Genomic DNA, 13491 nt, shown 5'->3' with positions numbered 1-13491 from the left:
TTTTTTTTGCTCCTTAACAAATAATACTTCTTGTTATGCTATCTAACTATAACTAGTTTTATTTCCTATGTTACAGTACAAATGTTGCTAGGTGTATAACAAAAAAAATATATATTTATCTTATTACCGATTGAACTAAAATTTGAAGTTTAGTAATTATAAAATTAATACATTATTGACATACAAGACTTAGGTTATCATTTTATTCTTAAGATAAAAAGTACATTTATGTTTATTAGCCAAAAATAACTATAAAAGTAGTTTTAGGATTCTAAAATGTTTGAACTGGTTCAGTTTTCTAACTTTGAAATACAACTGAGTTTTTTTGATTATAAAAATAAAAACAAAAAAATACAAGATAAAACTTACAGTTTTTTCATCCTCCTCTTCAACTACTTCGTTATCATTGTTGTAATTGAATAGCTCTTTCAAATAGTCGAGTTTCTCATTTATCTTTTAAATATTATTTCAAATTTAAATTCTATAGTTTTAGTTTATTTAAATTGCGGTTTTGTAGGACGAAACTTGCTAACCCCTGCTTTAAAACTTAATGGTTATGTTTAAAAAAAGTTATTTGTTATTCAAATAAATAAGCTATTTATAAAGCTGCTCAGCTGCTAAAAATAATAAAAATTACCATAAAAGTAAAAACTATTTAAACTGTTTTCTTCCTATTGTAAATTTCAATAGCGTCTTTCCTTGGAACCAACAGTTTAGCTACTTCATCCTCATTAAAACCTCTATGACGTAATAACCGTTGATAGAATTCAATATTCTGCCTTGCAAGGTCAGCTTCAGGATTCAATAAAAAAGACGATGTTGAGCAACTAACAGCATTTGCGGTTTCTCCAACTATATTTTAGATTATGTTTAAGAAGTATTGATATATTTAATACGAACTAAATATATAAAAAAGTACATTAAATAACAAATCTTATTTACCCTTACACTTGGTTTCATAGCTTTACGAAAAGAATAAATTTTTAAAGCAATTTTAAAAACCAAAATACAATAAACTATAACAAGACAAAAGAAAGTTTTACAAATTCATGTTTCTATCATCAAGCTTAAATCTAGTTGAAATTAAACTTTTGGTTTCCTCTCGTAAAAAAATATCTAACATCTAAATAAAAACTTGAGATAATTTGAAAAAAAAGAACGTATACATTATTGGAAAATAAACCTACCTTGAAAATAAGAAAATTGCAAAAACTGGAAACATCTTGATGTAAAGTTTTCAACTTTCCATTCTTGAACTATCGGAGACAATTTCTGCTCACATAACATCATACATTCAAGAGACTCCATTTCTTTAACTAAAAAACCACTTTATATTAATTTCAAAGCTTATATACTACACAAAGATCACCAAAAATATTTAGTCTTGGATATAACTTTAGTTAATTTATCCTAATTGATGCTTTAATTATTAGAAAATAAAGTTTTCAAATTGTATACATGGTTCCATAGAAAGTCTCTAAAAATATTCCTGAATTTTCTAATTTTATTGTTATGAGCTAACATTCTACTTCTAAAGTTACTTCTGCAGCTGTATGAAATTTTTATTATATTGTGTTTTAAAGTTTTTCATACGGATGGTTTTTTTTTTTAAGTGTTTAAAAAGTTTAGAGAGTGATTGCCTAATTTTATCAAACATTAAGTTTGTATGGGGGATTGAAGTAGATTATCTCGCTCTCTGTTCTTATTCTTAATTATAAACTTTATATCGTAGATCATATCATTATAGATTATCGTAGATTATCGTAGTTGTAATAGTAGTTATCTGAATTTAGGGCTATTTGGTAAGTTTTTTATACGTTAATAAGGGTTGACAAATGTTTTTGAGCAACTTCTTCCAGGTTTTCGAAAGTACAAGTTTTTGGGTGCATTTTTAGTTTAAAATTAGTTTAAGGTTAATTACTTTCATAAGGGTAGGAGGATCCTACTTTTTTTCTTTTTTTTTTTTTTAATAAAAATTATGTTATAAATGAAAGCTCTAATTATATACTTTAAGACACTTTTCACAGAATAAAAAAAAATCTAGTCACTTTTGAGATATAGTCAGTTGTGTAAAGTTTCCGATACAAATGTATAGATAAATAATTACCCCGCTGATTTTCTCATAATTTTGAAAATTCACTAAAAATCTATCTTCTATTTAATTTTTTGGTCAATTTACCTCAAATTTTTAGGAAAATTTCCTTGTATTAAAAGAAAAACTCCTATAGAAATAACTTAAAACATTGAAATTCAAGAGTTTTATGACCTAAATAAAAAAAAATAAAATAAAAAAATTAATAATTTTTTTCTTATAATCAAAATAAAAAAATTCCTACAATTGTAATGTTTATTTGGTTAAGATTAAAGTAAGAAAGATTGCTTAAAAACTGAAGGAGAAGATAAATTTTTAATTAAAGAGTCTTTTTACTTTGTTCCTTTCATAAGGAATCAATTGAGCTTTCTGACTTTCAAACTTTAATTCTCAAAAACTAATTTTAAATTTATAAAGCGGTAAAAAGCAACTGCTAGCTAAGTTAAAGATCTTTAAAATAATATCAACAAGAAAAAAAAAGTCTTTCCTTTCTATGCCCTATAATAGTATAACAGAATTTAAAAACACTGTAAAATTACTTTAAATGTATGAACTTTTTTTTATCTGTATGATAGACTTTTGGTGTCAAATCCGAATTTCTTTACTTTACATGTAAAAATTATTTAAAGTTCAGATTTTTAATGATTTTTGTTTAAAATTATAAGTTTTTATTTTTTCAAATTTCAAGGTTTTTCAGCTTTAAATTGTCAAACTCTAGGTTTTTCCAGAATTCCAGGTTTCTTAGAAACTTGGTTAATGATTGAATCTTTAAAATTAAAAATTTTCTTGATTCCTCCTTTAGCTATTAAAGGTAAGTAGTCCAATTGTTTATTTTGGGTGATTAGAACTGCTTTTAATGTAAAAAATGGTTAAAATCTCTGTTTGAATTAGTGTGGATTCCCAGTAACTTTAAAACCGTGTTTTTAATAGTTTGAAAATTTTTTGTAATTATATTGGCGAATCTCGGTGATCTGCTTCTTATAACACCTAAGCTAGCATTTCTATATAAACCAGTCCTCGCTATTAAAGATATTATTTTTTTTTTGTTAAATATGAGCCTACTTAGTTGCATATTTTGGCGCTGTTGTATAAATCCATACTTATATTAAACAGATTGTCTAAATTCGTTTTTCTCAGGCCCTTTTACTGTGACTTAAAATTGATTTAAATGATTTAAAATTAAGCTCGTATCTTTATCGGATAATGGCTTAAGCATTTTGGCGAATTCAAATACTTTAATTACTGAGTTTTTGGTAATGCTTGGATAAAATTTTACACTGTAGTATTTTATGAATCTGCATTTTGATTTGAATTGGACCAGTCAATCACTTTATTTGTACTTCCCCAATGATAAAATGGAATTTAATATTGTAGTTGTATTTGTTTTGTCCAGTTATTATTTAGAACAATTAAAATAAATTGAATTTCTATATTAAAAAGTGTTTAATAGAGTTAACTAAGCTCTTTACTAAATTATTATCAAATATTTTGTTAAGTTATTTTTAATCTTTTCTTTTTATGAAAATACTAATAATTTTCACCAATTTCCCTAGTCTTACTTGTACATATAGTCATAAATAAAAGTGGATTGACTTTAAACTGAGCTGACAGATTAAGGGCATAGTGGGGTAAAACTTTATTTTTAGGTTTAGTCTTATTTTTGAAATAAATTAGATAAGCTACTCGTTACTTTTAACCGCTTGTTACCAGCTTTAAATTCTAAATAACTTTTGAGATATAAGCGATCAAAGTTAGACCGTTCAATAGGGAGGCGCAAACAAAAAGGGAAAATATAGACTATTTCACTAAAAATCTATCTCCTCCATTAGTTTTTGAGCGATTGTTTTAAAAAGGTTTCAGAGTAATCTTTAAAATTTTTTAAACAAATTGTAGTAAACATTTTTTTTGAATTTTATGAAGCTGGTAACTTAATTAATTTTATATAAAAATAAACAATTTTTTTTTAATTTTGATCATAATTTTTTTATGGCTTTTTTCTAAAATCCGTTTCTTAAATAATTTATATGATTGAAAAGTACATTTCTTGAAAATTTGAATTAAATTGGTTCAAAAGTGAAGGATGAGATAGTTTTTTAGTAATTTCATTCAAATTCAGAGAAAATCAACGTTGAAAATTATTGATTCATTAAGGTTGTATCAGATTTTTTTAACAAAACTTGTTATATCTCAAAAGTTAATTAAACATTTATTCTTCTATAAAAAGCATCTTGTAGTATATTAGGGTGTTTATTTTTACAGCTACTTTTGGGCTTCGGAAATATCATAAAAACACTATGTGCAAAACTTTAGATGATTTGAAGAAACTTTCACCTTGGCATCAACCGATTTTCTAAAAACCACCCGAATGCAAAATGTATGGGATCCAAAAAGTGCGACCTTGAATATTTAAGCTGAAATTTTTTTTCATGTAGCCAAGTATCACACAAACTCATTGTGAACAACTTGAAACGATTTGAAGAAAATTTTATGGTGGTATATTTTGTTTTGAGAAAAAAATCTGGAAATAGTAGAAAACTTGCAAAAAGTGACAAAAATTACATAAAATCAAGAAATGCCAACATAAAACTTTCTTTAAATCGTTTTAAACTGTTCACAATATGTTTGTGTGATAATTTGCCACATGTAAAACATTTTCAGCTTAAAACTCCAAGGTTGCATTTTTTGGACTCCATACATTTGGGTGGTTTTTAGAAAACCAATTGGTGCCAAGGTGAAAGTATCTTCAAATCATCTAAAATTTTGCAAAGGGTGTTTTTATGATATTTCCAAAGCATAAAATTTTTTCCAGCCGGAAAATCAAAAGTAGCTCTAAAATAAGTACCCTATAGCAGTGCTTCTGAACCTTTTTCTAGTGGCACCCCTAATTTTAATTTTACATAAAATGTAAATAATTTTTACATAAATTTTTAAATTTTAAAATGGTTCGCGGAACCCCATTTCAGAAGCACTGCCCTATAGTATGTACAAAAAAAAGTTGGACCCCTCTATACCCTTCAATAAATTGTAACGTCATATTGTTATAATTTTTGTATAAATATTGATTCTAGTTTAGTAATAAGCACAGTTTTCAAGATCACCTAAAGCTTTACTTTAGGTGTGAAACATATGTAACCTGTTGGTTTTTTTGTTTTACAGTAACTATGATTAATTCCACTTCGTATACAAAGCATTGTGCACCTTATACCAAATTTAAATAAAACAATAAAATATCTACCTATTTTGAAATTTTACATTTAACCACAGTTTTATTGTTTCATATATAAGATATTTCTATAATCATCATAGAAACTTTACTTTATTTGACATGTTTTATAGAATTTACAAATGTTATAAGTATTGTGACGTAGTTATGATGTTGAAGATTTCAGTAAAGTAAGTTGAATTTGAAGATACACTGCTTTTCGTTTTGTTATTAACTTAAGAGCTTATGCATTTCGAAAAATATATGTTATTGCAATAAAATATTTTTTAAAGTACAGAAGGAAAAAGTGATATTAGAAAAATGTTTTTAACTGTGCATGTGCGTGGCTTAATTTTACTTTGATTTTAATCTAATTGGTTTAATTTTGCTGAAAAAGAATTTTTTATAATTTTTTTCTAAATTTTGCCTTTTGCTTTTCTTGTTTAGTAATTTAGTCTTATGTGCTTTATCTACTTGAATTTTTTCTAGGTTACAACATCTGCAACCAAACTTGCAAACAAATCGGTGAGTTTGTCTTTTTGTAAGGTTGGTAGCTCGAAATAAAAAGGATATATCTAAAATATTTGGTTGGAATAACCCAAATTCTATTGTTATTTTATAACCGTTTTGTTTGAATAATTAATTAAGGTATCTTGCACTATTTTCAGCTGATCTCAGCGACTTGCTTAAAATTATTCCTAGCCCGTCATCTCTATATAATCTAAAGTCATTTTCTGAAAAAATAGTCCTACTAAATCGCAGGTATCTGCTTCGTTAAAAGATCCAATGACAACATTAAATAGTTGGTTTGAAGTTATTTTTTACAGGTTTGGTTGTTATGTATTAATATTGCCTTCCAAAAGTCTATTATTAGATTCATATCTTCTGTTATAAGGTAAAAGTTTTCAGCAAATTCAAATGCTTTAACTAATTAATTTTTAGTATTACTTGTGTAGAACTTTGTAATATAGTTTTCAAAATCTGTAGTATTTGAAATTTTGAACTAGGTAATTACCTCACCTGTGTTTTTCCATTGATTTAGTTTAAATTTTTCGTATTGTTAAATTGGTTAAATTTATTACGGTTTTATTAGGGAAATTTTCTTTGTGAGGTTTAATGGTGAGGAAAGCTTGGTTTTCATGAAGTTTATGGATTTTGCCTTCTACGTTGTGTGCTTTTATTAGGTTACAGGTTTTATCATTAATTTTATTTACATTGTTTGATAATTTATATTCGGCACTTGTTTTTCTTTAAAATTTTTTTTTGTAAATGCATTTGTCTATCTTATAAGATTAGTTGACTTATCAGCGAACACGAACAGTTTATTGGATTTTTCTATTTTGTTTTAATAAATTTTTAATTTTGTCTGAAGTTATTTTATATAGATTAGTTGACTTATCAGCGAACACGAACAGTTTATTGGACTATTCTATTTTGTTTTAATAAATTTTTAATTTTGTCTGAAGTTATTTTATATAGATTAGTTGACTTATCAGCGAACACGAACAGTTTATTGGACTATTCTATTTTGTTTTAATAAATTTTTAATTTTGTCTGAAGTTATTTTATATAGATTAGTTGACTTATCAGCGAACACGAACAGTTTATTGGACTATTCTATTTTGTTTTAATAAATTTTTAATTTTGTTTGAAGTTATTATTATATCCTTTGAACTTAATGTTACTTATAACTTTATACAGCATATTTTTAAACTCAACTAACCGTTTAATTTAAAACAATTTTCTAATATCACTTTTCCTTCTGTATTTTACAAAATCTTTTATATCAACTACTAAAACTTTCTCAAGAAGCATAAGTTCTTAAATTAATAACAAAACGAAAATCAGTGTATATTCAAACTCAACTTTGTTCTAAAGTCTTCAACATCATTACTACGTCACAATATTTATAACATTTGTAAGTTCTAAAATGTATAAAACATGTCAAATAAGGTATAGTTTTTGTGATGATTATAGAACTATCTCATATATGAAACAATTGTAAAAAAAACTGTGGTTTATTGTATAACTAAATATTTAGCTCCACGTTTATTTGTCGAGCACTATTGACTGAAAGTTAAAATAAAACTATAAATATATATCTATCTATATATATTGTTTGTTTGGTCACAGTAACATTGGTTTAGTCTAGATTTTAGCATTTTCTATTTAGTTATTTCTAAGATTGTAGTTTAAGAATACTATTTAATAATTAATCTAATATACAAATTTTTGTTTATCTTTTTTTACATTTTTATTGGAAAGTAGATTTGTTTGGTTACATTAACATTGGTTTAGTCGAGATTTTAGTATTTTCTGTCTAGTTTTTTTAAAGATTATTCTTTAAGATTACTTTTTTGAATTAAGTTCAGAATACTTATAAACTTTTGTTTTTTTCTTCTTACAAACTTTTTTTATATATTTTATTAATTTCATTTTTTTGCATGCAAATGTAAAAAGAATAGTTATAGATGTTTATACTTTTGCTGAAAATAAAGTATTTAAAAAGCAAGCTGATATAACTGTTTCAAGCAAATTTATGTTAAAAAATCTCTTTTTGAGCAAAGCAAGGAAAAATTCTTCTTTTTTATGTTAGCAAATGTTGTTTTCTTTCTTTTATTACAGTTAAGACTTAGACAAGTGTTGAAAAAAGAGAAAGGAGTTTTTTTTTGATTGATTAAATGGAAAGAAATTTGTTGTTCTTAATATCATTGTTGTTAAAATTATTATTGTTTTTTTTTTATTGAAAGCATAAGTTTTACAGTACTTATCTTCATATTTTCATTTATAAAAGTTAAGTTCAGTTATTGTAAAAATCATTTCTTTAAAATTCTTAAAAATTTCTACAATAGTTTATTTAATTACCCAAATGCGAAGTATTTTAATTTTTCAAGTTAAATTATTAAATAAAGTAAAAATTACCTTTTTAGCACAAAATACTTAAAATTTTATTTATTTTATTTATCGTAAAAATCCTCACCGTATTACATTTTACTTTCATTTTAGAGGTTGTAATCTATAATTAAAATATCCACACGTTTGCTATTAGTATTGTTTATCTCCTTTTAAAAGTTAATTTAAAGTTTTATCTTTTTTTTGTTCTTATGTTACTAAACAAGATTCATAGTACATTATTAAACACAAAATTCAGTTAGTTTTCGTTCAGTTTTATTTTATTCATTTTATTTTCTTTCATTTTTAATTTTTTTATTTAACTGATTGTTTTATTAGTAATCGCCTGGACATGACTTTAAACTGTATCCTGGTGTATGACCCGATAACCGAAAGGATTTTTCGTACACCAGGTCCTTGGACCAAATATTTGAGCGCATTTTTTTTTCGTTCAATAAACATACCCAATGATTATACAAACTTTTAAGTTAATTATTACTTATAAAAAGTACTGTAAATTGTGAAAATAATATAACAAACTTTCATGACTTGTAATATATTTTTTAATTTAAAACTTTAATTTATACAGTCTAATTAAAAACTATTTTGTCTTACTGATTGAAGATTTAGCTATTCTATCGAAAGTTTCAAGTTGTGAAGGCAAGTGTTGGCAAAATAAGTCACATTCATTTTCAGCATCCTTATATCCTACTAAAGTTTTTTCAAGTTCAACAATGGATTCTTTATACTTACCAGCCTCATAATACTCTACCGCTGTTCGATAATAACTCTGTATAAATTTAAATACTTAGTTTAATAACATCTAAATAAAATAAGTTAAATTTTTGAAAAAATTCTAGAAAATTAATTAAGTTCTAAACTGAAAATGTAGTAGAGTTTATTTAGTAATTATTATATTTTCTTTACTGGCAAGCTTTAAGACTTATTATTTTTATCTTTTTTTAATAAAAATATATTCGACCTATCAAAAACTTATAGTTTCACTGATACCAGCTAAAAAAAAGACACATTTTAAATCAATATAATAAATTACTTATTTTCTCGTTAAATATCCAAAACTTTTTGTTAACAATTTGAAATAAAGGTAGTTTAAAAATCTGAATCTTTAAATTAAAAATATCTTAGTAGTAAAAAATGTGCATTTATTTTTGAGCTAATCTAGTAAAGCTTTATAAAAACTATAATTTAGTTTAAAAATAATAACTTAAGTATAAACTTAATGAATACTTTATAGAAGTATGACCATATCAGAATTTGTTGAAAAACAAGCTTTTTTTTTAAATATATTTAGTTTAGGGCTGCCAAAAGTTTTTTGAAATTTTATTCAGGTTCTTTAAATTTCTTCCGGGTTTTTTAAAGTACATTTTTAAAGCTTATTTTTAGTTTAAAATTAAATTTCTTGTTTTAAATGGTATAAAATTACTGAAAAGATACTTTAGTGGTACTTTAAATGTGTTCTACAATAAAAAAAATAAATTAAAAAAAAAAAAAACTGTAAATGATAGATTTTTTGTATTTAGTCTAAGTTTGTTATGTTATGAATTTATATTTTGAGGAATTTATTTAACAAACTAAGTTTCGGTCAAAGACCTCGTCAGTGCTTAAATAAATCTAAAAAGATATGCAACAGTCATGGAAAATAGCATTTAATCAATTAAATAAAAATATAAACAATTTTTTACTCAAAATTTATACTTGAAAAACTAAACAAATTAAATTTTAATACTAAGATTGAATTTAAGGTAAAGTTTAATTTTTTTGTTATGTTATGTGTAGTTTTTTATTTATTTCAGGTTTTTCTATATTTATGTTGTTTTTATTCAAAATTCCAGGTTTTTTCCAAAAATTCTAAAATTCTCGGGTTTTATGTCTAAATTATAAAATTCTAGGTTAACCAGATCTTTTGACAAACCTGTTAGTTACAAAATCACAAACGAAAGAATATAAAGGTGATTTTCTGTTACTTACTGACAAGCTTTTAGAGCAAAACAATTTTTTTAGCAATCTTTTAATACTATTAGACTTTAAACAGAAAAAAAGAGAGTTTTAAAAGAATACTAGTTATAAGCAGTAGGTAAAAATATGTTTAAAAAAGTTTCATTATTGTTTTAAACATATCCTTAAAACTTTAATGGTTTAACGTTATCTAACAAATAATGTGAAATATTCTAAAATTTATGTTTTTTTCTTACACTTGTTTAAACTTTGTATTGTTATATTTCTTAACAATAGGATAGAAATTTACATATGATTGGAAAACAAAAATCATAATAGAAGTTATAGAAAAAAGCTCACTATGTGTAAAAAATTTTACCAGTCATATACTGGGCCGTTTTTAAATTTTTTAGAATCACTTCTGTAGTGTAAACAGTTTTTTTGTGCAAAAAAAATATTTACAATAAATTTAAGATTAAAGAGTTTTCAAAATATCTATTAAACCTAAAAAAATGTTAAAATCCTCTGGTACACCCTAAAAAAAGTTCACTAACTAAATCAAAGATAGAAATTCAACACCTTTCCTAGCTTGGACATAAAAAATATTTTTGTTACCAACTCAATTTTTAGAATCAGACATTTACTAGCATAAATCATCTTAAAGACACATTTACAGACAGACTGTTAAAACTTTCACCACCTAGACCTTTTACTAGTAAGATTTCATCACATAAACGATGTTTTTTATACTTAGTGTTATTACAGTGCAGATTGTAACAGTGATCACTTAATGGTCTGTTGTAAAATATACATTTAAAAAAAGCTTAGCATTAAGTCAAAAGATTTTTCTAGCAAACTTCAACTAGATATTGCAGCAATACATGATTAAACTAATGTTAAGACATTTTTAGTTCTAATGATTTTTTTCTTTATCATCGGATACATTTGCTTCTAATTCTTTGTCTAGTATCTATAAGAATACATACCAGAACGCTTGGGACTATTTTTTAAAGAAAAAATATACAAACAAAGGCATACAAAAAGAGAACATCATTGTGTTGTTCTCTCTTACAAAGTTTAAGCAACAGGCTCTTGTTGTTTATACGGATATGTTTTAACAAGTTTTGGTAAAAAAACCAAGCTGCTGCTGATTATAGCGAAATCAAATAAGTTTATCTAGAAGTCAGAAAAGCAGTTGGACTCACATAAAAGTTAACATCACCTTTGCAGTACAAAACTAAACAAATCTTATAGAGTAGGAAAAAACAAGTTAGGTATATGGGTTCGACAACTTTTTATTCTTTACTCTACAAAGAATATTCTTAATCACGATTCACTTAACAGCATGGTTAGTCTGCCAGCCTTAGGTGACCTAGTTAGCAAAAAACATTTAAGAACTTAGTAAAGCATTTACTGAAGTTACTCTTTTGAAAGCACCATGTACTGTAAGTCCTGACTAATATCCCTTATACACGACTTTCAGTCTAATTATGGAACGAAGTTACAAGATATGTTAGAGACTAAGATCAAAACCTGGTATAAAGTTTTACAGGGAAAATTTTCAAGATTAAGAAAATATTGATTAATTTGGGAAGCCTTTCTTTTAAACTTAAAAGGTCTATAACACTATGATTAATACTCCAGTTAAATGTCGCATTCAGAGAACGAAAACAATTTAGAACAAACTCTTTAAAAAAAAGTAGCGGTTGCAATGCTATGCAAAGCATATCTTTTAATATATGTGTAAACTAGATTATATAAGAAATTTAATTTAAAATTAGTTATTTTAATAATGATCTCTACTGCTATTCTTGCTCTAAAAATTATACAAATGCATCATGCATGGGATTAAAACAAATATAAAATATATACCTAATTAACTTTAGTGGAAAATTAATTAACTTATATGATAGCTACTTTGCAGTGTGCACAAGTGCAAACTTTGGAAAAGTTGAAACAAGGTATCATCTAAAAGGGTTTTTTAATTAATTTTTAACAAATTTTTAAATGTTATACCGCAAAAAATAATTTTTCAACAGCTCTTAAACATTGGAAAAGAACTAACATGAAATTTAGGAGCTTCGAGATCCCGAAAAAAATAATCTTTTACTTGAGGAATTGTCAAGTAAAACTTCATGTTAGTCATCATAGACTGATCATAGGGGTTTCGTTGAAGAAAAGTTGTGACAGCCTTTTATAAAATATACTGACTTTACCCATATCAGTTTTATATACTAGCAAGAACTACACTCAGGGTTGCCACTGGTTTTTGAGAAATTTCTTCCAGATTTTTGAAACTACACGTTTTTGGGTCTATTTTTAATTTAAAGTTAAGTTTAAAGTTAAAAACTGTGTTAAACAGTATAACAATATAGGAAAGATACTGTAGAGCTACTTTAAATATGTTTTTTAATAAGAAAAACTTTTGATGATGACAAAAAGATTTTTTCTACATGATAATTTTTTTGTGTCAAATCAAAATTTTACTACTTAACATGTAAAAAATTACACAAATTTCCAGTTTTTTATTTCAAAATTTCTCAAATTCCAGGTTTTGTGGCAACCCTGTATATTTTAAGATATTTAATTAAAAGTGGTTATTAATACTTATTCCCATATAATAAATAACTAACAGCCAAGATGCTTTTTTTTTAGTAATCATAAAATATTGTTAATATCAAAAACATTATCCAATTAAAAGAGTCATTAAAAAATGTAAGCACAGCTTATTACTTTTAAAGAAAACTTTCAAATAATCAGTAAAGATTTTATAAACAAACTTATTAATACAAATGAGTTCCTAAATTATATAAAAAAATGATTAAACTAAGTCTATGGAAATACTTAAAAATTTTCTGAAATTTATCAAAATAAAAATTATGCGCACTCTTTTATTTTTTGAACCCAATTTAAGCATAGATAGTTTTATTTCATTTAAATATTATTTTTTCATTTTAAAGATTGTGTAAGAGCTTATTATTATTTTTTAATTTAAAACAGGCTCCTACATAAAAACTAAAGGAAGTAAGTTTTTCAAAAAATATAAAAAAAATTAGTTAAAAACACTTGGTAATTTTTTTTTAATTACGTTTATAATAATAAAATATGTTTTTCCTCTCTTATGCCCTTAATAAATATAAAAACAGTTTAAAACAGAAAAATTATAAAACTACAACGGTCTTTAAACTTGAATAAAATATACTTTCGATAAGATTAATTCAGTAAAACTTATACCTACCTCACAACATTTTTTGAACTTTTTTGTTTTGTAATATGCAAACTGTAAATAGTTATAAGGCTGGCGAGACTCAAGTTCATTCCAAGTTTCCTATTTAATACTATGTTACAA

At 24.8% G+C, this 13491-nt stretch overlaps 1 protein-coding gene across 3 annotated transcripts in view; it reads right to left on the bottom strand.

Annotated features, from left to right (window-relative positions):
* The window catches only part of LOC145834572 (cartilage-associated protein-like), a 29385-nt gene that overhangs the window by 1209 nt on the left and 14685 nt on the right, over positions 1-13491 (bottom strand). The window contains exons 4-9 of one of the 3 annotated variants that reach the window (XR_014369787.1): positions 13381-13470; positions 12208-12333; positions 8802-8976; positions 1188-1316; positions 638-852; positions 370-453 (exon numbers count right to left, since the gene is read on the bottom strand). Coding sequence is in view for 2 of the 3 variants with exons in the window: in XM_082942031.1 (XP_082798157.1) it covers positions 370-453; positions 662-852; positions 1188-1316; positions 8802-8976; positions 12208-12333; positions 13381-13470 (795 nt within the window). In the remaining variant the exon portion in view is untranslated. Of the gene's footprint in view, positions 1-369; positions 454-637; positions 853-1187; positions 1317-8801; positions 8977-12207; positions 12334-13380; positions 13471-13491 lie in introns of those variants that run through there. The other 2 variants (XM_082942031.1, XM_082942032.1) reach the window with 2 other exon arrangements.

The sequence above is a fragment of the Thalia democratica genome, chromosome 4 (assembly GCF_965202585.1).
Source record: "Thalia democratica chromosome 4, ktThaDemo2.hap1.1, whole genome shotgun sequence".
Lineage (NCBI taxonomy): Eukaryota > Metazoa > Chordata > Thaliacea > Salpida > Salpidae > Thalia > Thalia democratica.
The sequence above is the reverse complement of the archived record's forward strand: the minus strand, read 5'-3'. Positions and strand labels throughout refer to the sequence as shown.